The following is a 25,676-nucleotide window of genomic DNA, read 5'->3' as shown; positions in this document are numbered from 1 at the left end:
CTAACAAATTATTCTAATTAACTTTTTTTTACTAAGCTCGTTATTTTGTTATTCCAGCATTATACATGCTTAAATACTTTTTATTTTTTAATTTATAAATAATATTTATTTATTCTATAGATAAGTCCATAATATAAATTAAAAAGAGAAAATCATAATATTAAAAAGTTTAAAAAAATAAAAAGAAGATAAATATTTATAATTTAGAGAGTAAAATAGGTATTTGGCAATCCAAAATTTGGAAAATCTAGTTGAGTGGCCTTCTGAGTGCAATAGGCATAGTTCAGTGACTTTGTTGTTACAAACGAAAGTAAAGTGACTTTAGGAGATAATTTGGAATAGTTAAGTGACCATTTGAGTAATGAACTCTTAATTTACCTCATTGAATAATACTATGATATAGACGACAAAAAGGAGAAAAGCATTTTATAGGCTTTATTTGGTGAATCATGATATTGACATTCCTACTGTTTTAAGCATGTTTAAATTATGCATTTCATTTTCAAAGAACCAAAACACTTAATTATTGGCTATTGAATTGAGGGATGCATGTGGTTGGACTCGTAGTTTTCATCTTTTTCTATTTGAAAAAGAATTGATACACAGTAAAAGTTAATCTCTTTTTTTCTTTACATGCATCATTTGGTAGCACGAAAAACGCTACGTACGAACTAACAAGGGTTGTGGACGTGTGGTGGAGTAGTAAATACTCCTTCATCTTTAATCAGATGTCTTGTGTTTGAGCCTTGGGTATAGAGTCGCCTTTATGAGGGAGCGTCTTACCTTCCAATGTGGGACTTTTCGGTGTAAATCAAAATTTAGTCGGGCCCAATACGGATACCAGAAGCCATGTAGGAATCAAAAAAGAAAAACTACGTAATGATCTATTAATTATTCGAGGCATCAAAAATTTTAAGACAATGACTGCCTAATAAATTACGAGATGGGTCGACTCATAATGTTCATCTTTTCCATTTCAAAAAGAATTGATAAGATATTGGAAAAATTATCTCCTCCTTTACAGGTAATATATATCATCCCACGAGGAAAACAAATTTAAAAAATTACGTGATGCTCTATTATTCGAGACATAAAAATTCATGTTTTTTTCCACGTACGGTTTTCCACTAGTGTTTCTCTTTAGTTCTGGCAATATGACGAAAAAGATAAAGACTAAAGAAGGATTCAAGATTTTGATTGAAGGGATTTAGCCATTTAGGTTATATTTTTATTACTGAGCTCATTAAACTTTTGAAATTATAAGTTAAGAATCTATTATTTATTAAATTAATCTTAATAATTTTTATATAAATATTTATGTTTCGTGTAGAAAACGCTAGGATTATATGAACCCAACACTTATGTTCTCCATACACAAATTAATGACGGATCATATATATGATTAATTAATCAAGAAAGTTTATAAGGTTCTTTAATTTGGACATGCAAAAGATGGTCCACATCATAACTAGTTAGTACATTTTTGTCCAATAATAAGAGGATAATGAAGAAAAAAAGAAAAAGGGCACTAGCTGATTCAATCTAAATTAGAGCAGGCCAGGCGGAGCTACGAGTTCGGCAAAATCCAGTAGCTTTAATTCATAATATTTTATTTATATATTAAAAAATTTACTAAGTATATACAAAATTTTGATTCTTAATTCAATAACTAAAACCTAATATTGCTATTATAAAATTTAGAAGTCATGAAATTCAAATTCTGACTCTGCATTTGATTGATTACAAACTTTTTCAAGCAGTGCTTTTTTACTTTGAAACATCATTATCAGATTTGTCTTTTATTACTTTAAAAACCAAGCAACTTAGATAATATATCATAGGGGTCTAAAAAGGTACGTAAATGTTTAACATGAAGAGAATTATTCTATAGTGACGTAGGGATGGGCCATTTAACTTTAACTTTAGAGAAATTTCTGATATGCTTTATTAATTAGTGGCAGATCTAAGGTTCAAAAGATTAGGCAAGACACTTACTAGATATATGGGGTCGGTTATATTTATACTACACTTCTAGACCTTGCGTGTAGATTTTGGAGCGGAATTGCGGTGGATGATGGGAGCTGACTCCGAAGATGTTCGTGCCTTCCGGATCTAGCTACCACTTGTCCCTGGGTTGTTTTAGAGTTGAATTCTGTTTATGTACATTTCAAGTGGAAATTGTATTCATTTCATATTAGTATTTGCAATAATCCAGTCTTAGTAGCCCATGACTTGTATTACCAGCCATTGGATTATTGTATGGAATCCAGATATATTATTTGTTGATCACCTTTATTTTATTAGAATTGTGTTAACTGTTAATTGGCTGACCTAACGGGTTGGGTTAGGTGTCATCACGATTAGTGAATTTTGGGTCGTGATAAAGTCTGAAATTTTAGCCCTGTCCATTCGATTTGTTGGGTTCTAAGTCTACTATTTTTCCTTGTTTAGTGAAGCTTTTAAATATACGTATAAGCATAGGTTTTAGAGGTTTGAGACTATAAATGAAGAAACCTCCTTTGTATAAGAGTCGGATCACTACGATCCATTATACGCAATTTTATTCTCTATTTCTGTAAGAGGTTATTTTTAAGCTCGAACTTGTAACCTCCTTCTTAGTTGAAGTCATATCCAATCGAAAAAGTATGTTATCCAAACGCTCAAGTCCTTTAACTTTTTTCCTTCGCGACAAAAGGGAAAAAGTAGTACTAACATTCTTGTGGTTGTAATAAATGCAATTGTAAAGTCTGGAAAATCTTCTTTTATGTCATGACCTTCTTCTTCTTCATTAAAACATTGAACCGACAAAACCTACAAAATTATGATAGTACGGACTAGGCGTGTTCAAATCGAACTGGAAAATCGCACCAAACTGAAAAATTTAATCAAATCGATTAAAAAACCCGATTAGGTTTGGTTTGACTTGGTTTGGTATTGAGTAAAAAAACCTGAACCAAACCGACATATAAATATATAAATTTTATTTATATTTTTAAGACTTTAGTGAATTGTCTTTAGAAAATGTAGAAATATTTGGGATCCTCTCATGTATTAACCTTGAAAGCGTAAATTAATGAAAAATTATTGTTAGACGACTAAGAAAATAACTATCATGTGTTACTAAAAAAATTCTTCCATTAGAATATTTTAATAGATCATATGTTTATCAATTTTTTTCCATATTTACTAAACATATATTCACTTATCAAAGCTTTATCTATAATTTTAACAAAGTAAGATTAAAATAATATTCATGTAATAAAAAAACTCGAAAACCCGGAAAATCCGACAAAACCGAACTAATCCAAATCGATATAGTTGGTTTGGGTTGGTTTTGATAAAAACTGAACCAACCCGGTCCATGTACACCTCTAGTACGGACTATATATTAGCCATTTAACTTTAGCTTTAAAGAAATATCTGATATGCTTTATTAATTAGTGGCAGATTCGAGATTCAAATATTATGAATTCAGTGACGAGGTTAGGCAAAACACTTATTGGATATATGGGATATGTTGTGGTCATACTACACTTCTGCACCGTGCGTGCAGATTTTGGAGCGGAGCTGCGGGGGATGATGGGAGTTGACTCTGAAGACATTCGTGCCTTCCGGATCTAGCTACCGCTTGTCCTAGATAGTTTTAGAGTTGAATTCTGTTTATGTACACTTCAAACGGAAATTGTATTCATTTCATATCAGTTCTTGCAATAATCCAATCTTAGTAGTTCATGACTTGTACTACTAATCATTGGATTATTGTATGGAATCCAGATATATCATTTGTTGATCACTTTTATTTTATTAGAATTGTGTTAACTGTTAATTGGCTGACCTAACGGATTGGGTTAAGTGTCATCACGATTAATGGATTTTGGGTCGTAACAAATTTGGAATTTTAGCCCTATCCATTCGATTTATTGGGTTCTAAGTCTATTATTTTTCCTTGTTTAGTGAAGCTTTTATACCACACATACGTATAACCATAGGTTTTAGAGGTTCGAGACTATAAATAAAGAAACCTCCTCTTTCTGTAAGAGCCGGACCATTAGGGTCCATTGTATGCAACTTTACTCTCCATTTTTGTAAGAGGTTGTTTCCACGGCTCGAACCCATAACTTCTTTCTTAATCGAAGTCATACCCAATCGAAAAAGTATGTATTCCAAACGCATACGTCCTTTAACTTTTTCCTTCGTGACAAAAGGGAAAAAGTACCAACATTCTTGTGGTTGTAAATGCAATTGTGAAGTTTGGAAAATCTTCTTTTGTGTCATGACCTTCTTCTTCATTAAAACATTGAACCGACAAAACCTACAAAACTATGACAGTACGGACTATTTATTAGCCATCTGGTTTTGTCCCTATAATTCAATTATTTGAGATGAAAAGGTTTCCAACAGATAAAGGGTCTACAATTCCCACATTTCGTACGAAATATCAAAATAAGATCATGTAGATTAATAGTAGGAAACAATTTCAAAAGGTAGCACATTCACACCTACTTTCACCACTTCAATTTTTAGACATGGAGAGAGGAGGAAATGACCAAAATACTTGAAATAGCAGTGTCGACGCGTTGGCGGAGAGCCTTAGAGCAAAAGTAAAATTATTTACGTGTAACATATAGGTCGTGAGTTCGAACTGCGGAAGCAATCATTAATACTTGCATCAGGATAGGCTGTCTGCATCACACCTCTTGGGGTGCGGCCCTTTCCCGACCTTGCATAAATGTGAGATGCTTTGTGCATCAGACTGCTCTTTTAGCAATGTTGATGCAGTATTTACAATTAATATAGAAAGAGATGCATGTAAGTTATATAGATACGATACTGTAAAGAATTTTTATACTATCAAAATTCAATATATTATAGCATATTATTATCTTATTTTTGACGTTACTATATCAAGTTTGTTAAAAAAAGGTACACTAGTTGTAGTTCAACTCAATAGTGTAAATAAGTTATACACGATCATTACACATAACTTAAACTCTGTAGAATCAGTGGCAGATACAACTTTTGTGTTAGCTACACGTTCAAATGAACCAAGAACTTTTTTCGTACGTAACACAAATACTAGATTCTTAACTCATAATTTCAAAAGTATTATGAGTTCAGTACTCATAAGTCATAATATTAAAAGTTGAAGTTATGACATTTTAAATTCTGAATCTACCTCTAAAGTTAGGATACAATCATTATGCTACGGGTTCAACTGAACCCAATATTTTTGAATGGAGTTTTAAGATATATATGTGTGGTGAAAATCACTAAAATTTGAATAAATATTAAATTTGAAGATATAATTTTAAAAGTACAATAAAGTTACAGTGTTAAAACATTAATTTAAAGTTGAGTTTTTTATATTTAAATCTTGAATGTACGACTCAACAAAATATAAATTCGAGTGACGGCAGAAAGATAGTCAAATCCTTACTCAATATCGACATTGAAATTGAGAAATATAGTGGTATGTGAATTGCATGGTTGTTCATTGAATTGACTGTTGAATTGGCATATATTGGCCGACGTAAGAATATAAAGGCTTGGAATGTTTGTATCTGGAATAAAGTTGTGAGTGGGGCAAGGGGCGGTGTAATTGGCGGTGTTCGTTGGGTTCGGATAAATTCAGTAGCTTTTGCTTAAACTCTATATTTATTTTAAAAATTCTTTAAATATGTACATATACAATAACTAAAACGATCTATGAATTCGAAGTTCAGAACTCATCAAAGGCAGAATCAGATTTGATCTTTATGAGTTCTGAATTCTAGAATAACACCATCAGGTATTAGTAATCGGGTTCTAAATTTTATTTTTGTACATTTTTAGTGAATTTTGTAATACAAATAAAAGATTTAGACTAAAGCTATTGCGTTTTACCAAACTCATACGCAATGACGAAGCTATGTATGGTCAAAAGGTGGTCAACCAAATACCCTTCGCCGAAAAATTATACGGTACAGTCAAATCTCTTTATAACAGTCTTGTTTGTTTCGATATTTTTTTGTTGTTATAGTGAAGTGCTGTTATATTTGGATATATAGTATAACATTACATAAAAATCAATTCCGAGAAAATTTTGGGTTTTATAGTGAATGGTTGTTATAGAAAGGTCTAACTATATATAGGAAAAAATATTACTTGTTATCGATTATATACAAATTACTATTTCTCTCCTTTGCGCAGTGTAATTGAATTTTCTGACTTCATCACTATTTGTACGTAATCTTCTAACTCCGTTTTTAAAATCATAAACTTCAAATTCCGGCTCGACGTCGAAAAAGTGGCCGTGGGTGGTGGTTTGTTTAGGAACATATTGGTGAGGACTATTTTAGATTTGCATTGCTTACATTTTCTCAGACACAAATGATATTCCGCCCTCATTTCTGACTGAATCTGATCAAGCACTTAACTTTCCTTTATATATTAATTATTATATATATCTTTATTTATAGTCAATTCACGTGTGTGTTCAATTTTTCAGGGGATTGATCATTGGTTTGGAAACCTTTTTAATATTGCTGGTCCCTTTTTCTTTTAAGGTTTCTATGGCAGTATTATATGAGCTGTTTAGGAGACAAAATAAAGAGAAAAAAATTTTGCCTCTTCGTCCAATAAATTCACTTTGAAATTGATAGCTCGTCCTAAAGTGAATTCAAGAGGATACATCATATCATAAAAGAAGAATTAACTCAAATAGTCGCTCAGAAATAGCGGGCCAATATATAATTCATGTATAACATATATAACAGTGTGTAATTAGTATATAATCTATATTGGTCAATTAAAAAAAAAGTAAAGAATGAACCCGACTGACTAATTGCGTAAAGATCCTATCGTAAAATAGAAAGAGAGAAAACAATACGTTGATAAACAAAATGACTTTGAGGTACAAAGATGAATTAATTTATGATTGGACTAACATGAAAAAGAAAATGTATGATTTCAAAAGAATATATGTATAATGAGCAAAACATAGACCATAGGTATCTCAAGAAAAAAATGTCCTTCAAATAAGTAATTACTACATAATCCAAGTATTATTATCCTCCGTATGAAAACTTCTTGGAAAAATGACATTATATAGCCGCTGTAAAAATAATAGTCGAAAATATACAAAATTTGTATATTTTTTCGTATACATATACATTTTGTATGTTATATACAAATTTTATATATTTTTCGGCTACCAAATATAAATAGTTTTCTGGCGCGTGCTAAAAATGATAATACCCCAAACTTCTTCACTATTACTAATTGCTCACTTAACAAATTATTATATTATTAGTCGCCACATTATAATCTCTACATGCATGACTAGAATGTGAACCAAACAATCCCTTATAATTCAAACTCTAGTTTTTTCGAGCAACACTACGTTGTATAGGTTAATATCTCTAAATCACATTAGGGTGCGATTTTTTTTCGAACCCTACGTAAATATGAAATACTTAATGCAACGGGATGTCGTTTAAGAGTTATTAAGGCGTTGGTTCCCTTGAGCTTTCAAGTTTCAAGTAAATTTACATCATGCATATTGAATACTGTGATTTAGACAAAAGATGGCAGCCCCACGAGCTGGTGGTGGAAGACAAAAAGGAGAAAAAGCTTTTTTTATAGGCTTTTTTAAAAATTATTTATCATGATATGGACATTCCCCTTGTCCCAAAACATGTTTAAATTATGCATTTCATTTTAAAGAAACCAAAACATTTATTGGCCAATTAAGAGATATATCGAATTGTAGTTTTCATCTTTATCATTCGAAAAAAAGTTGGAAAAAGGTTAACATAATATAGTCTTCCTTTTTCCTTTACAAGATTTATTTCTGAGATCTTATTGAAGGCAGAGAGAGACATCAGAAAGAGAAAGCCGCAAAAATATCATTGTCCAATCAATCAACAAACCTCTAGCACAAAAAGATATGTAGTGCTTCATTATTCAACACTTGTATAATGAAAAAAAAAATGTTTAAGAATCTTTTTATCACGGTGAAGTTCGAGTCAGTTTGTGCATGCCTCAACTATTACACCGAATATCTGCTACCTCCGACAACTATTTCATCTCATGGTGTATCTGCTAACTTCTATTAGTGGCGTAGCTATACTATGTCAACGGTGGTCAAGCGAACACTGTTTATTGAAAAACTACATTGTATATATAAGTCAAATAATATTTTATATGATTATATTACATTTTGAACACCCTTAATATAGTTGAGTGAGACAGTTCAGCGATCTAGGGGTCCAAAGTAATGTATTATTCACGGGTCCAATGTTACCGGCCCATTATATTTGCCAAAACTAAATGGTGATTATGTGTATTTGACTCTTTTTCAAATAGTTTTCACGGACATCCATCTGTATAGGTATTGAATAACTCTGTCCATCAAAGTTTAGGTGGATAGGAAGAAATCCACAAGTGATCCTTGCCTCTACTAAAATTTGAACTCAACACCTCATAATTCTCATCATACTTCATTGACCACTAAGTTCCATTCTTGGTTGCGACTGCTTTATGAAATTATAGCATAATCTTTTCTAGTTTTATAATAGAAAGAAACAAAAGAACATTTCTTTCATTGTGTATTCCTCTACAAAGTAACTGCGTCCTTTATGTTTACGGTTCCTCTTTTTTTTTCATGACAAGAATAAAAGTTAATTACATATCAGGAAATGTCTCGATTTTATTTCAGGCAGAACACACTTTAAACTTTTAATAATGTATCTTTTTGCAGAAGAATATTCAGTAAACAAAGAGCTTGTTTGTTATATATAATATAAAGCACATTTCAGCAAGCGTGAATAAATTAAAATAGCACGGGCTAGCCAGTTTTCGGACTGGTCATTTAAAAATAGCCAGCATTTTTAAAGTCATTGAAAAATAGCCATTATTTTACTGCAACAGGACGGACCAGTCCAGCATAATATATTGGAGATTGGTGCACCTGTGTATGAACTTCCAGCATATTATGCTGGACTGGTATATTATACTGGAACTCCAGTATATTATGCTGGAGTTCCAGTATACTTATGTTGGAACTCCATTATAATATATTGGAGTTCCAATATAGTTATGCTGGAACTCAATTATAATATGTTGGCGTTCCAGTATACTTATGCTAGAACTCCAATATTCATACTGGAGTATTTTTTCGGATTTTGAACAGTGCTTTCGTTCAAATTTATCTGTACATAAAAATGGCTAAATTTCGATTATTTTTAAAATTGTGGCTATTTTTGGATGACCACTTGTAAATCTGACTATTTTTGAATTTCTCCCGTGAAATAACCATTTCTGCGTGTAACTAGAACACTTTTTTTGTCTGGTTAGTGACTGTTTTACGATCAATTTTATTTATTCATAGACAAATAAAGGCCCAAAACAAAGAAAGATTATTGTTTGATGGGAACTTACACAAATGTCCCAAATAAGTCTCAACTTACCAACCTCTAGCCATTAGTCATAAACTTACCAAAACTAGCCAAGCACATATAAAAATTGAAAAACCAAATAAATAAGATTCTTTTTCTAAAAAAATCACATGCAAAATTCTCCTTCCATATTTTTAAGCATAATTAGCAACATTAGATCCAAGACGGAAAGGAAATTTCATGGATGAGGTAGCAAATAAGGTGATGAATTACAAAAAAAATTATAATATTCCAAAAATCTAAGCAAAAAATGAACTTTTTCTATGAGTATAGTTGAAATTCATTGAAAACATATAGATAAGTCAATATACAAAATTTGAGGAAGATTGGAGGTGATTTGGACTGGTTTTGTATCAAAATTCGTAATTAAATCGAGTTCAAAAAATTCTTCTGCGATACATGTATCACGAATGTATCTCACATACAGGTATACATGTGATACACAATTGATACAAGTATGATACACATGTGATACACAAATGATACACAGTGTGATACTCATTATTTTTTTTCATGTTCAGTTTTTACTTCGAATTTTCAATTCAAACCACCTCAAAACTTTACCAAATCATCCTAAAACTAAGATTCAAGCTCCTTAAGATATACTCAATTTATTCTAATAACAATCACTCAAAGAAAGCAACAATTTGACCATTTTTTGTTACAAATAGCTAATTGGCTAATATTAATAATATTTTATAAATTGGCCAATTTTTATAATGAGCTACTTATAAATGGACATAGCTGATAGTTTCCGTTGTTTTATCTTGACAAGAGCCCTTGACGAAGTGTATTAATGGCCAAAAACTCAAGCCCGTTCACAGAGTCATAGCAGAAGGAAGTAAAGTGCAACACTCTTTTAAGTTTTTGGCCCATTAGCTAAAGCTTAGGATTAGGGGTGTTCATTGTAGGGGTGTACATAGGTCGGGTTGGTTCGGATTTTACAATTATCAAACCAAACCAATTGTGTCAAGTTATTAAATCTGAAACCAAACCAAACCAATAAAAGTCGGGTTTTTCACTCTCGGGTTTCGGGTTATTCGAATTTTTTTGGATTTTTTCCGGTAAAATCTTCGTAGAACAAAACATATAAATTGTGCTCAAAGTATTTCTTTAGTCCTAGTAAGATACAACTATATAAAGTATTTTTCAAGAAAACAATACAAAATATGAGATATGTCATGGCATTATCCTACAATATTCAACAATAAAGACAATAAAATTATGTAATACAAATATTGTTAGTTAAAGAGCCATAATAAAAATAAACATAATCTAAAAGTACTAAGTTATGCTAAAATAAGTAGACTAACAAGGGAGTATTAATTACATGACTAAACGCTAAAGAAAAAATAAAAATAGGTTATGCATTTTTATCTAAATTATTACAAAACAAAAAATAGATATTCAATACATTCACGTTCGTAGTATTGAATTGAATGTTTTTTGTTAGCATTAGTATTGATTAAATTTTGGTTTGGGCTTTTATTAGCACTATTTAATTTACTAGTGTTGATAGCTAGAAAACTTATTGGAACATTCAAAAGTTCTAAGTCCAACCTTGAAATAATACCTCAAAAGATAAAATTATGAAATCTTTTAAGAAATATTTATAAATTACATCACAATAAGTATATTTATAGATTAAATATATCTAAAATTTCTATATACATAATGTCGGGTTGGTTTGGTTTCGGTTTGACCTTCTTTAGTTAAAACCAAACCAAACCAATTATGGTCGGGTTTTTTTTTCCAACACCAAACCATAGTCGATTTTTTTTTCTCGGTTTGACTCGGATTATCGGGTTGGTGCGGTTTGTCGGTTTCCTTTGTACACCCCTAGTTCATGGTTCGGTTTGGATCGATTTTTTCCCTAAAAAAAAACCAAACCAAGTCGGTTTTTCAAATATTAGAACCAAATCAAACCAATTAAGTCGATTTTTCTCGATTCAGTTTATGTCGATTTTTCGGTTTTTTGTCAGTTTTTTCTTAAATATAAGACATACACTACCAAACACATATTCCAGCGACCACATTTTCAATGTAACACCATTAAATCAGTTGCCCTTTGAAAAATTTATTATTTACCAAAATATATTGATGATAATTGAATCAAATAGTGATGAATAATTTAAGAACTCAATTAAAAATATGTTATGTTTAACACGAAATGGATTCTTACACTAAAAAAAAAAAAAAAAAACTACCAATCAAACTAGAATGTAAAGGTAAAGAACTATATTAAAAGTGCAAACTATTAATATTTACCATAAATTTTTTGAAACTTTGTATAATAATATACATATATATAGGTGTAATAATAAATTTGAAATAGCTACTCCTATAGTCGGTTTGGTTCGGTTTTTTTCTGCTACTCCTATATTCGGTTTGGTTCGGGTTTTTTTTAATTAAAACCAAACCCAAACCAAACCAAACAAAAATTATCGGTTTTTTTGGTCGGTTTGGTTTGGTTTTCGGTTTGGTTCGATTTTTCGGGTTTTTATGAACACCCCTATCTCGAGGTGTGAGAATAGGAATAGCAAATTATAAAGCAGCTCTAATGAACAGTAAAATGAAATAGCAAGAAAGTAATGAATGTATGTATTCTTCTGAGTCAATCATGAATGATTTACAAATGGATGAGATCCTCTTTATATAATTGGGGAGTCCTAAATAAGGCACACTTCTAATTATAGCAGGAAATTATATTTGACAACTGTTTAATCGTCGAAGACCAATAAATTCATTCGAATTTGACAGAGCCTAGAGTAGGTGGGGGTGGGGGGGGGGGCAACCAGAAAACAAAACAAACATATTGTAATAACAGGGCAGAGTTACCCAGTACATGAGAGGTAGCAAGTACGCAGTGGGATAATCAAAGTGCGTGTAAACTAGAACACCAACTGTATTTTGGAAAAAGAAAAAAAAACAGCTTCTAAAGCCTGGGAAAATTGGAAAAATTAGTACTTCTACTTGAGAGTAGCAGAGATAAAAAAATGTCTATCACTAATATCACCCGAATAGTTTTAACACTTCAAAAGTCTCAATTACAACTAAAGGTGATGGACTCAGATGAGCATTTTGGAAAGTAAACTAATTGGTCCAGTGAGCAATAGATACATGTGATTCCTTGCAAGTATATCAGGAAGGAGCTCCGGGAAAATGTCTTCTCTATATAATATCAAGGCGATTCAAAACTTGAAGGAAAAGGTAAGAGGACTACAGAATATGGGATAATTTCACGTACATTAGAGGAAAAAAGATGCAGCGTTTTAGCACAATCCTTTTCACATGAAAGCTCATCGTATGAAGAATTCCTATCATGAAGCTGATAAATAAAAGTTGCTCGTTATGAGTAGCCCTTTAATGCCAGGGATTCTTCTTTCGTGTTGCACTTCTTTTCGAGCTAGCTGAGTTAGATTTCTGCCAATTTTCACAAGAAAAATACTTGTTTCAGATATCTAAAGATGCATGTATTCGTCAAACAGAGGAGTACACACATACCGATTTAGACTTCTTTGTCTTTCCACGTATTCTGTTCTTAGGGGGTTTTAGTTTGTATATCCGGACCATCCAGTGGTGAGTAGTAAACACCTGCATAAAATACGTATATAAGGTAAATGACAAGTAGTCCACACAAGGTTGAACAAATGCAAGTCATGCACGGACTATTTTTCTGCAATTCCTACACCTGTAAACAGGTTATACAGCCAACATCCTTGCCCCTTCCATGATATTCCATAATATCTAGAATCTACATTGCACTAAGTGTTATCTACTGATGATCATGGAATATCAGAAATCATTGATTCTTGAATTATTATCTGACAATTCTGACATATGGATGGAGCAATAACATTAAAATACATCTAAGTACTAATAAAAATATCCTATGCACTTCCGTGTTTCATCTATTAGACTATTTTATAATATCCATATGATCTTGAATAGCTCATCAACGGATTATTTCATGTATGCGGGTGTTAGTCAAATCTGTTTTTAAAACATTTTTCCTCAACAGAAGGTCTATCGGAAACAGCCTCTCTACCTCCAAAGATAGGGGTATGGATGGACAAATATCCTTAACAGAGCTCCTATTCACCCATCCTCTGAAAGCATACAAACAGGGCCAGTGATAAGCCCGATGAAGCAAATAAGTCGTGAGCAGAAAAATGCTTTAGCAAACTTTTGTTGTTTCACAATCAATTTCTACCACGCAGCCCACAAATCAAAATTATAATTGGAAGACAATTCATTTGGCATTTTTGGAGCTGCAAAGATTCAATGCAACATAGCTTCACAACTACAAACTGCACTACTTCATTTACTACAAAGGCAAGCTTTAAATAAAAATATGCTGTAATGCTTACCTCGTCAAAGTGGGTGAGCTTAAAATGTTTCTTTCCAATTTCAGTCCGCCTAACTCTATCGAAACCCTTCCCATCAGTCTCCACAAACCTAAAGCACAAAATAGAGAATGTGTGAATAATTTGATGTTCATGCCCAAAAGCCACCAAAAAATAAACGGGCGTGTTCTCAAGAATTTAGCACCTGTAATAAGATAGTTTGTACATAAGGCAGTTCAGCATGGTTGGAGTAGCCATAGAATCAATCCGGTACTGACCGTCTCTCTTTCAAGAAAGAAGGATATGATTAATGGAATTGAAACTATGATTCCAAGATAAACTCAAACATCAATTGTGTAGCTCTTGGTGCCTAAGAGCAAGAACTTGATAACAGATATTTGATGCACAATAACACGCTGAGAAACATTGTTGTAGCTCTTACAGCCCAAGACCAAGAGCATGAACTTGATAAACAATTCATAAATGGCTCAAAAACGGGTTAAAACTTAAAGAAAGGCAACCACATATTATGATAACGATATCAGAGCCTGTGAATGTTCATTCTCAACAAAAAGAAAACAAGAGCCTGTGAATGTTCCAGAAGGAAGAATCCTTAATCAGCCTAGAACTGGCCTCGTAAAATATATTATCAAGAAAGCAACAAAAGAACTATTCTCTACTTTTTGGTATACTTCTTGTATACGGGAGTTTTCTCCCTTTTGATTAATACAATTTACCTTATCAACAAAAAAAAAAGCAACAAAAGAACTACCCATCAAAGATCAGGGTACATTCTCAGAGATTTCCATGGTAAAAAAAAATCTTGATGGGATATACAGCACAAGTTTACAGTCTGTTGGGCCCTCCCAAAGAAAAAAGAAAGTACTGCTCAGCTGTCATATAAATATACTCCCTCCTTTTCAAATTTTATGGCGTAGTTTGACACAGCACAGAGTTTAAGAAAAAAAGGAAGAGTTTTCAAACTTTTGGTCTTAAACATGCCATAATATTTGTGAGGCTATAAGAGATTTGTAACTTATGGGATTACACATTTCATGACATTGGTGTCACTATACAAGCTTCTCATTAAAGGTAAAATGAGTAAAATGGTAAATTTAAAGTTAAATTGTTTTCAAATATAGAAATGTGTCATTATTTTTTGAACGAACTAATAAGGAAAGTATGTCATGTAATTGAAACGTCGGGGTAATATTTTACAGGTATGCTCATATTTGCATATCAAAGTAAAATATTAATGGCCACTACATCAAGTTCAGAAACAAACAACAGTCAATCAGAAGGCCAAGAAGGAAGTTGGTAAAGGAAAATCACACACCAGATAATCAGGCTCCTTGATATGAGGGAAGACGCCCCCACCTATTCTAACCATCCAGAGGAACTTGTTGATATCATCACTGGGGTACCCAACAAGACCTGAAGTTGATGGTAGGCATTAGACTTGAAGGCTAAAAAATAAGAAGTCTTGGTTGAGCTTGAGCAACATTAGGAGTACCAACCTCCAAAGACAACAAGAACATATTTTACATCCAAAGAATTGAAGATTTCCCAGGCTGCTTTTTCAGGAGAGGACATGGCTGTACCAACTGTTGCAATGTGTGTATTATTCCAGGTGTTATTATCAACAATAACAGTGCGATTTGCCATGGCAGTCGTCTGATAGCCATAATCCCACCATGATGCCACCTGAAAAGAGTTAGCAGAATGACACATACATCAGTGTTTGAGCGCGCGCACACACATATATTATGTATGCATGTAGCAGGAAAATAACTACAAACACTGAATAATTACTTGGGTAAAAGAATTGAAAATAAAGCAACGAAGTATAATTTACAAAGTAAAAAACCATTTTGATCACATATAAAACTATATTCAATTTTGATTCAAATGAACAAGTTTAAGTTTCTAAAATTTAGATATAGTGACTAGCTTGCTCACACTGTATTTCTAATTTCGCATCACACCAATCATTAACATATGCATCCAGAGCATTTTCTAAAATATATCGTTTTGCCTTATTGTTGTGTGCCTTCTTTCTCAAGAAGGAACCTTCTTCATAAGAATTTCAAGAAGGAATCTGTGGACCTTATGAATTCATCTAATACTAAAAAAACAATTGTAGGTTGGCTGGTTTTTGCTAAGATGCACACCTCAGCGCTCCACTAAAGCACTACATAAGTCATCGGAGCCCCAATTTGCACTCCGCCTCTCCTTACGGCGAGCATGCTTCATGTAAACTTTTGGCAGCAAAGGTTTGCATTAATTTATGAAGCCAACTCCAAATTCGTGTTCCAATATCAGCTGTGAGGGTCTAATTACTCATCGAATGCCAACTGGGTTTGAACAACAATCTTCAGATCACACATTCTCTAGTATTCCATCTCTCTGGAAAACAAACCCCAATAGAATCTTGGCTAGTATTCCACCAATAATCTCAGAAAGTTAAATAGTTACCTAAGAATATTCTAAAAAGATATTTTCAGCTGGTACAAATTACCAAGCGACATCAAACTCTCAGACAAGCAAATATAATAAATTACTAGCTGAATTGAGTCCATATGAAAATATACTTTAAGCAAATTCTTGGCCACCAGTACAATATCCTACTGCACCACTATATATCAAATAACTGCTCCGTCACCACATCCATTCCAAAAGTAAACCAGAAATTTGTGCAATAGAACTTACTTTATCATCTACATCAGTATTGTGGCTCAACCATGCATAAGCCTCTCTGAAGTCATCAAATACATGAAGTCCATCATGCGAATGTGATGTTAGGACAATAGATGGAGCTGAATAAGCTTCTGCAGCTGCCCAGACACAATGAACCTATATGGAAATTTAGTTATAGATCAAGTCAACAGAGAAATAAAATTATAATACAATTACCTTTTTCTCAAAAAAGTCAACAAAGAAATAACGGAGAATTTTTTAAAAAAGAAAGGTCTACATTGCAAGGGAATATGAGTACTTGAAGAAATGCAAATGGCATAAGGTATTTCCATTGATTCCTATGGAATTTAGGTAACAATTATCAGCTGAATTGTTGTCATGTAATCTGTGCTTACTTTGAGATGCCGTGTCCCCCCCATTTTCAGTTTGGGATGGCGCTGAGATAGTTGTGTACAACTAAAACTAACACAACACATGAACGGGACAAGCAATTTGTTCTAAGTCATCAAATTGAGATATTCATCAAAGACAGATCAAATTTCATCTACAAACTGACAGACTATGTATTGCTATAGGAGATTGTATTCCTCTTGCCTTAAAACCAGGTTTGCATTTCAGCAAGTACATACAAAAAAGAATTTAGAGCTTTCTGTTTTTGTCATTTCCTGAGCCGTAAGTTTAAGATGTTTCCCTCACTAGGAAATGAGGACTGCAGCACATGCCAACAGTGAGTTCCTGGAACTTTTCATTTATTTTATTAGTTTACTATGACATATACCCATAAAAGAAGTGTACCTCCGACATAATAGATCATCCTTCATTTGCAGCTACTTCTATCTCTATATTGCTATCAACAAAACAAAAAGGTAGCTCACGCAGGGATCATCAACCTAGGACATATGCTCCTAATCATTTCAAGAGCACAGTTCCCATGGAAAGCATGCAAGCAACCCAGGACATATGTTCCTAATCATCCCCAGGGAAGAGTTCCCACTGAAAGCAACTGTTAGCCACAGCTAAGTTGGGTTAGCTTGTTGGGTTGTTTTCATGTGTCCGGAGGAATTCAATCATCCTACAGTCCCTTCTCTCACCAATGTCTGTGTGTGCGCATATGCGTGTATGCGCACTTAATTTACTGATCCAAGTTACTCATCAGCCTTAAAGCAGCAATCTATCAATAAAGGAATGCACTACCAAAGTTAACTAACTTGTACTGAGGAAGGACTTCCTGTATAGAATTTGATCTCTATTTTTCTCCTATTCAGGATAGGTCAGCATTAATTCCCTATCCACTCTTTCCCTTATATTCTCAGAAACAGCAACTAGGAAAAATGATGGCTGATACATGAATGAAAAGGGAGATAGCATCCAGATTGCCAAGCAATGAGGGGAAAATTCCTTTCTCGAGGAAAAAAGAAAAAGAGTTTGTTTTCAGCAGTGGGATAGAATCCTCCAAATATTAGTAATGCGACACCCTGACCTAAGGCATGGACCATCATCTAGCTATTGAATTTGAAGCTTGACTAGTCTTAAGAGCTTGCTTTCTCCAAGTACCTTTGTCAGGGAATCAACAGAAAAAGGTAGCAATCAAGAATTGTACCGTTAAAAGAACTAAAAAATGGTCGCTTATTTAACAATTAATCTACTGGCAAAAGCACCACCTCAACCAAGCAAAATTATTATGACATGTTTCCTCTAAAAATGGTATCATTATCAGACAGGAAAGAAAAAGAATTTAATTCATAGTATATGTAAACATAATAAAGGAATTACTACATGGGAATGTAGTAAGTAAAAGGTACATAGGTAATTCATCATGGCAGAGCAAAGGTACATACCACATAAAAGGCACCCAGCAACATAAGTAAAAGAATAGCAACAACAGAAGCCTCCATGGGTAACATCAAAAGCCTCCTCTCACTTTTAGCAACAATAGGAGTTTTTTCCACATTCTCCTTTTCTTTCTTCTTTTTTCTTGAAGCTTTTTCCTTTGGTGGTTCTTCAGTTTTATCAGGCTTCACCACATCATTCTGCGTAACACCATTACCAGTATCCCCTGCCTTGATAGCGAACAAAATGACAAGTATTAGTTCGGAATTATCAAATAGCTAACGATTGGCATAACCTTCTAAAGAACAACAAAGACACTTACATCAACCTGTTTACCAATTGATGCAAATTTGATTGATCGAGTAAAAACACCAAAAGCTGATGACAGAGCAATCCCAGACATTATACATGCCGCTGGGGCCAGTACAAGCATTAGGCGGACCTGTGATTTCAGCAAATGGAATGATGCTCAAAAGGGAAGCTTAAAGAAAATAGAAAAAACAAACCAGAAAATCTTGATATCCCTTACCATAACACCAGAAAAGTATACTGAAGTCACTAAATAAAGAATCACAAAGGAGCTAGCATCAGTCAGCGGCAAAAAGCATGCCTGCACATGGCAAAAGGAAAGATTGATTCAAAGCCTAGAGAAAGATAAAATTAACAACATGAGAAAGTCAAGATAAATGGAACTGAAAATTGACACTTACAATAATGCCTGCGGGGACCAAAAATGCTAATACATTTATGTCCATAAAGTAAGAAGGCCAAGTAGGTGGTTGATGTTCGCTAACACTGGCAATAATTGGTATATACTTGCTCGCATAAGTTCTGTCTCAATTCAAAGACAAGAACAGACAGAAAGTTGCTTCAGTACGCTGCATGGGCGAATATAAGTATAAAAGGAGCAATGGCACCAGAATCATAACAAAATAAGAATCAATGAGATTTTTAGTCAGAATTGTGGAATCTTAAATCTCCTAGAAGCAGCGCCCCCAGAATTTAACAAAGGACAAAAAGCCCGAAAAGCACAAAGTAGAGATTCCAAGATTTTTAAGAGCGACTAGAAGCAAGAGCTTTAGTTACAAGCAAGAAGGTGCGTGTACAATTTAAGGAAAATTAAAAATTACAGATCATTCATGAATTGAGTACTTATAACATCAAAAATCCCATTAATATTACTAATTTCTACATCCAACAGTCCAAAAAATACATCAATAAAACGCTACTTCAACAAGCCGATAGAAAGGTAAGTTCTCAAAACAGTAACAGAAGAGGATTGTACACTAGCAAAGAAAAACGTTGAGACACAGCAGTAGACGAAGAGTCATTGAATGGCAAACAAAGTACAAGAAGACAATGATAACAAGTAGAAGACTAAAGCATACTTGGAGAGGAGTCCTAAGTCCTAACACAAAGATAGCAAAAGCTTTTTTCTCCTATTTTCTCTTCTTTTTTTCACCTTTAAAGTCAAATTCAAAAACGAGATCGCTTTTCACTTGAATCACTGTGTCCTCTTTTTGCAGTAGGAAACTAAAGAAAATGTAAAGTATCCATAGAAGATGACAACACGAATCATAAAGCAAGGAGATTACGGGTCAAGCAGGCTAAGGCTTCGTCCACTCCATCCCTTTGTTGGGCTAGAGGCAACAAGTGCAATTAGCACAGCTACCACAGCGCAGCAAACAATCCTGAATAACGAAAAAAGAAGCAATCATCACCGGAGCAAATAACAGAATTCAAAAACAGAAATAAATTATTGAAAAGGGGTTGATCCAATTAAATTCATTAAATCTCCACTAGGCATGAGTATAGCAAGCTATTCATATAAATTAGAGGAGCTTACAAGCCTGCAGATATAACAAGAGTCACAGCTACTTTGAACATTTTTGGTGTGAGAATCCCTTTGATGTAATAGACAAGCCCCACAACATTGAGAATTATGAACACCTGTACACAGCCATCAGAAATTTCAGCGCACGTGTTAATTTAATGAGGACCCGGAAATGTCCATAACAATTGCAAACATGGTCAGATTGGTTTGTATTCTAGATATCATCACAAATATAATCATTCATTTTCATTTAAAAGTGTTTCCTGTCATCCATTTAACTATTCCACCCCCATAAAGGCAACTAAGCTACTTTTCTAGTATTCCAGCAATCTTTTTTCATAAAGATAAAGAACTTCCTAGTTCCTTTTTCTAACAAAGACGAAAACTAGGCCTAATCTGCCCCTTTTATAAAAGCTGATAATCACAAAGCATAGTAGAATAAGACATAGACTGGTATAGTGTATATGTGTTTAATCTAATGCTCCTACAAACATATTAAAATGGCCTTAGTTTGAGTTAGAAAGAGGTTGAAGTAGTTCAAGTTTATTATATTATTAATTGTGAGTGGGACCAAAGTAGAAGTAGTCTATACTTTCAATGAATTTAAACTTTTAATCTCATCAAGTGATGCCGCATTTCAAATGAAATGGAAAAATGTATTGGTTATTTGTTTAGAAGGCTTTACATTAAGTAGATAGAATTTTGACATCTACTAAGCAAGAAAGTGGGGACTGGATGGAGAGGAAGGCAGTGGTAATGAAATAGTAGCACTACAATCATAATCATACAACCCAAAACCATGCAATCCCAATGCAACAGGATGATTTCAGCCTGAGGATTCTAATATCCTCACACTTCAATAATGAAATAAGGACAGCCAAGGCTAATCTCGACGAATGTGGTACGTTGAGAATATCTTAAAGTAGGCTGGTAATATGCAAGAATGCATCATCAATCATGTATGCTCGACCACGACTGAACTACTGAGATAAAAGAGTAGAAATGAACCTTACCAGAAATGAAGCAAAATGTTCTGATGTCATGACTGCATTAAAACCTACAACAGGGACCAAAGCAGCCAATAGCGTTCCCAAGATAACCTGCAGCCGTATGATAGTTAGAAGAATAAAACAAACTCAACTTTGTAGAAAATTGTAAATGGCAATGTATTGAGACCAGAAGATTTTAATGCGGAAATTTACTCATTAAAACACTCCTTTTAAGATGACACAAAACTTTATGAATATTTTTGCAAACAAATTGACTTTGGAATCACCACTGCAAATTGTTATCAATAAAGCATAAGGTTCCCAGGTACTAGTGCTTACCAATGGAGCGTAGGCAATGTAAAGCCGTGAAGAATAGCGCCCTGTTACGATGCAAAGTAGGGCGTGCATTGGAATAAGGTTGATAATAAAGGTATATCCTCCCCATGAGCAAACCTGAAAGAACATGGAACTACGATAAATTCAAAAGCAAAGATATAGTAAAGAACAGAATGAGGTAAAATAAGCAATCACCATGAGGAAGTAAATGCCTACCATGTAAAAGTATGCCAAGGCATTTAGAGTAGCATAAAAGAGGGAACCCGTGTTCAGTGTCTGCACCAAACAATCACCATCATTCCACCAAAATAAAAGTGGAACGCCAAAATCTTAACGATAGAAGGATAGACACTGGAAATATTGCATGTAACACAACTTAGTTAAAAGCTGAACATGACTGAACCTTTATATAGAGATAGAAAGTGAAGATCAAGGCAAATATGGCCACAGCTTCATTGTCGTAGCTTCCGGCCACTGATCGAGATATATAGGACGGAACCTGCAGGCAGCATGAAAATGAAACTCACCATTGTAACAAAGTGGACAAGCAATTTTTCCCGAATAAAAGGTAAGTCTAGACTACCAAATATATTGTAAAGCCAAAACAAGATGCTACTTTCTTTTTGACAAAGAAAAATGCTACGTTGTCCTAAAAGAGTATAATAAGTTAAAGGTATAATGAAGATTAAAAAGAATGTATAATAAAGTTGGCTGAGGGCTTGAGTACACATTTGTGCAGTGGCACGCACCCAATAGTTTGTGTTCTTTCTGAACCCAATGCATCCAACATAAAAGCTAAAAACCATCCAAGGGTCATGTAACTCACGTTTTGGAATCATCAAATGAAAATGCATGCAAAAGAATTTACCATGGCTAATAGAGCTGCAGCAGTTAGTCCAGCCCCAGGCCCTTTAACTTCCTACAAAAGCAGAGTCGTAGGACTTAGAGCTCTCGCTTCACAACAGAGAAATTTGTCTAGGTTGCTACACTTTCAAAAGAACAAAAGCAACAAGAAGCATCTATGTCAATTTGGTAAAGTGAAAAAAGATTTAATCAAGCCAGATAACGAACCTTTGTCAGAAGGTATGTTGCCCAAGCAGCAAAGGCAGAGAATGTAGGAGCAGTAAATACACAAACAGTTTCCACAGAAAGAGGAATATTCAGAGAATTAAGTATCCTGCCAATAAATATATAGATAAAACCATTATTCCCTTGGTGCCTGAATATCATAACACTCAAAGATAAGGAAAACGAGGTGGATGAATTGATCAGTTCATAAATTTAAACACAACAAAGATTCCCATAATCTGAAGACTGGTAACTAGAAAAGAGTGCTCAAGAATAATGATCCATAATACACACCACCACAAGGTGCCAGCGGTCAATGTCAGTCCAGGGTAAACAGTTCCACCAATCACTCGTCCAAGTGGGTACCTATCAGAGAAGGAAAACTTAATTACCTGTCATTTTCAATTAAGAACTTATAAGTCATGACAACATTGTGTGGAATAACTAATTCACTCCTACAATCGAAATTACCAGGTCCGATCATCAAACCAATTCCAGAAGTCGTAAATTCCATTCTTTGTCAGAAACTGCAGTTGGCAAAGCGTGGTTATACTTCAGATTGTTTTGTGGTACCGACAAACATTTAATATGAATGCTAGTAAAATAACAATAATTATATGATAATTATTATCATCCAGGGAAATGCTCTACAAGAATGGAGACAAGATAGAACTTTTCCGAGGGAGATAAAATTCTAATTGAGTAAGCAGCAAAAACAAAGCTTCATGATCAAAGAGATCCAAGATTAGCACCACAATTGACAGTGTAAAATATGAAAAATCTAGAGCATAAGAATCCAAAAAGTGATGACCTAAAACAAACTTTTTACAGGATTGCTTTATCAAAACACTCAGAAGGAGCACTAAAGTTCATCTGACCTACTCCAACGTTAATTCAGTATCAACGGACACCATACTTCCCAAAATCAGTATGTTCTTTTTGGGTAGTCAAAATTAGTACGAATAACTGCACTATACCAACATATTATTATAGTTAAAAGCTCATGTAACTTACAAATTGACTAATTCCAAAGTGGAAATAAGCTTTCTCTTGCCAGTTCTTCTAAAGTACCCAATTTACTGGTTTCCATGAATAATAGTGTAAATGTTGGAAAGGAAGTCCCACTTTTTGCGCCCAGAACTAGACATTCTAACAAACACCTACTGAAGGTAAATTGACCAAATAATATGACTTATGTAGCTTTCCAGGGCATCTAAATATACATAATGGACTTATCAACTTTGAAAACTTTACGGTGTTCGCATGATATGGTAAGTAAAGCAAATTTAATCTTCTACGAGCTACCATCTTGTCTATCCTGGAAGTAAATCAAAAACACTACAACTTTCGCAAATTTCTCATTAATGATAGTACGCAAGGATGCCACTAAAATTTGTCAATGTAGTTCTAATTACTCGCCCATCCCATTAAACTGTCCAAGGATTGGGCAAGGTTATTGAGACAGGATTGAAATATCATAGTACATTTCAAATAGAATAGATCCAAAAATAAAGTTAACATTTTTTGAATGGGTTTAACTTTGTATGGTATAAAAGCTCACCCATGATACCCTTGAGAAGATATTGTAGCATATAGAAGAGTGTGGAGAAAAGCGCCATCGGTTAACATTAAAGGTACTACTAACGTAGTACAACACGAGATGTGTGCTAGGCACATGTCATGAGTTTGAAGTTTGAATTGGGATAGAACATCACAATGAAACCGCCCCACAAGAAGACCATATCTGGTATTTAAGTGTAGGGGGTAGATGGGTGAGCTGCGTTGGTTATCCACCGAGTTTGAATTAGTTTCAGTTAATCCAAAAAAAAAAATGGGGAGAAAAAAGGGTTCTTCATTAAGTAACGCGTATATTGAGGCATAGTTGATTGAATGATCATGGATAGAAAACATAACGTATTCTATCTTCATGTTTTCTTTAGTAACATTTATTCTATTTAATACCGTATCAAAGCACTCCACAGAAAACAATGACAATATATAATGTATATCCACTTCTTTTTGTGACGATGGTGTCCGGGCCAGCTTAAGTGTACTCCACTAGGAACATGCTACTCCACCAGCACAAGTACAGGGTAACTGTGCCCTTGAATGCATAACGTAAATGCATCAACCTGCTTATATTGCACCTAATTATACATTTCATTTTTTCAAGTCATCGGATCTATTGTCGTTGATCGTTTAAATTCTTCTCATGCATCCTTAACCCTAAATTCAGCTCAATTCAAATAGTTCTTGTAATCATTCTCTAAAAAGGAGCCAAAATGTACGATCCAGTCCTCGCTCTATCACTCTAATAAGTACATTTATGCTGCAGTACATCATTTAAAACAAAATAACAAAAAATATAGTACCACATAAATAAAATTAATTACTTTACACTTTTCTAAAAAATAAAGAATAAAAGCCAAACCTGAGTAACTCTGTAATTGAAATAAGGATCGAACTCGTGAATAACACTTTCATACTTAATCACCTGTTAAAAAGCACAAATCAATCACACGTGATCAAATGAAAATGTAAAAATGCTGGAAAATAAGAAAATCAAAAATCAGATCTAAATTACACGCTAGGAAATTAACTTCAAATAACAGATTTGAATTAAAGGAATTTACGGAGAAAAGACGGATCGAGAAAGCGAGAACACCGATGAGAATGAGAATGAATAATGAGAAGACATTGCCGAAAGCCTGACGGAGGCTTGACGGCGTTACTACGGTATCTGAAGAGGCCGCCATTAACGGCCAACTGAAAGCTTTGGAGTTTGGAGCTAAAGAGAGTGACAGTACAGTTGCGCGCAGGGTTTTTGGTCTTTGAGGAGACTTTGTAGAAGCTGACATTTGAAAAGACGGATTAGTCCTCCCGATTTAACTAAAATGTCTATTAAGCCATTAATTTCTTATCGCCATTTTGGTGAAAAATGACAAACTGGTCCCTTAAGTATGTTTTTGAACAGTTTTGACCTTTTGAGTTGAGAGCAATTCTAGTCTCGGTCAAATATTTAACAGATTCATAATTTTAAATTTAAAGGAAATTGTGAAAGAAATAATTTAATAATAGATACCACCCATCAAATGCCAAAAATTATAACACCCAAAGTTATATTAGACACTAAAAGTAT

At 33.8% G+C, this 25,676-nt stretch overlaps 1 protein-coding gene across 1 annotated transcript; it reads right to left on the bottom strand.

The window, feature by feature from the left end:
• Positions 1-12,424: 12,424 nt before the first annotated feature.
• Positions 12,425-25,365, bottom strand: LOC107787399 (dolichyl-diphosphooligosaccharide--protein glycosyltransferase subunit STT3A). The gene is made up of 23 exons (XM_016608962.2): positions 25,171-25,365; positions 24,969-25,031; positions 23,009-23,064; positions 22,832-22,903; positions 22,541-22,646; positions 22,338-22,388; positions 21,873-21,968; positions 21,686-21,745; positions 21,473-21,586; positions 21,158-21,244; positions 20,157-20,260; positions 19,906-20,001; positions 19,021-19,141; positions 18,840-18,920; positions 18,633-18,752; positions 18,319-18,540; positions 16,493-16,636; positions 15,301-15,487; positions 15,120-15,217; positions 13,989-14,068; positions 13,808-13,895; positions 12,942-13,031; positions 12,425-12,860 (listed from the first exon to the last, which is right to left on the bottom strand). The coding sequence occupies exons 1-23, from the start codon at positions 25,291-25,293 to the stop codon at positions 12,801-12,803; spliced, it is 2,319 nt and encodes a 772-aa protein (XP_016464448.2). The 5' UTR covers positions 25,294-25,365; the 3' UTR covers positions 12,425-12,800.
• Between the last annotated feature and the right edge of the window lie 311 nt (positions 25,366-25,676).

This window comes from Nicotiana tabacum, chromosome 8 (assembly GCF_000715075.1).
Source record: "Nicotiana tabacum cultivar K326 chromosome 8, ASM71507v2, whole genome shotgun sequence".
In the NCBI taxonomy this organism is placed as follows: domain Eukaryota; kingdom Viridiplantae; phylum Streptophyta; class Magnoliopsida; order Solanales; family Solanaceae; genus Nicotiana; species Nicotiana tabacum.
The sequence above is the reverse complement of the archived record's forward strand: the minus strand, read 5'-3'. Positions and strand labels throughout refer to the sequence as shown.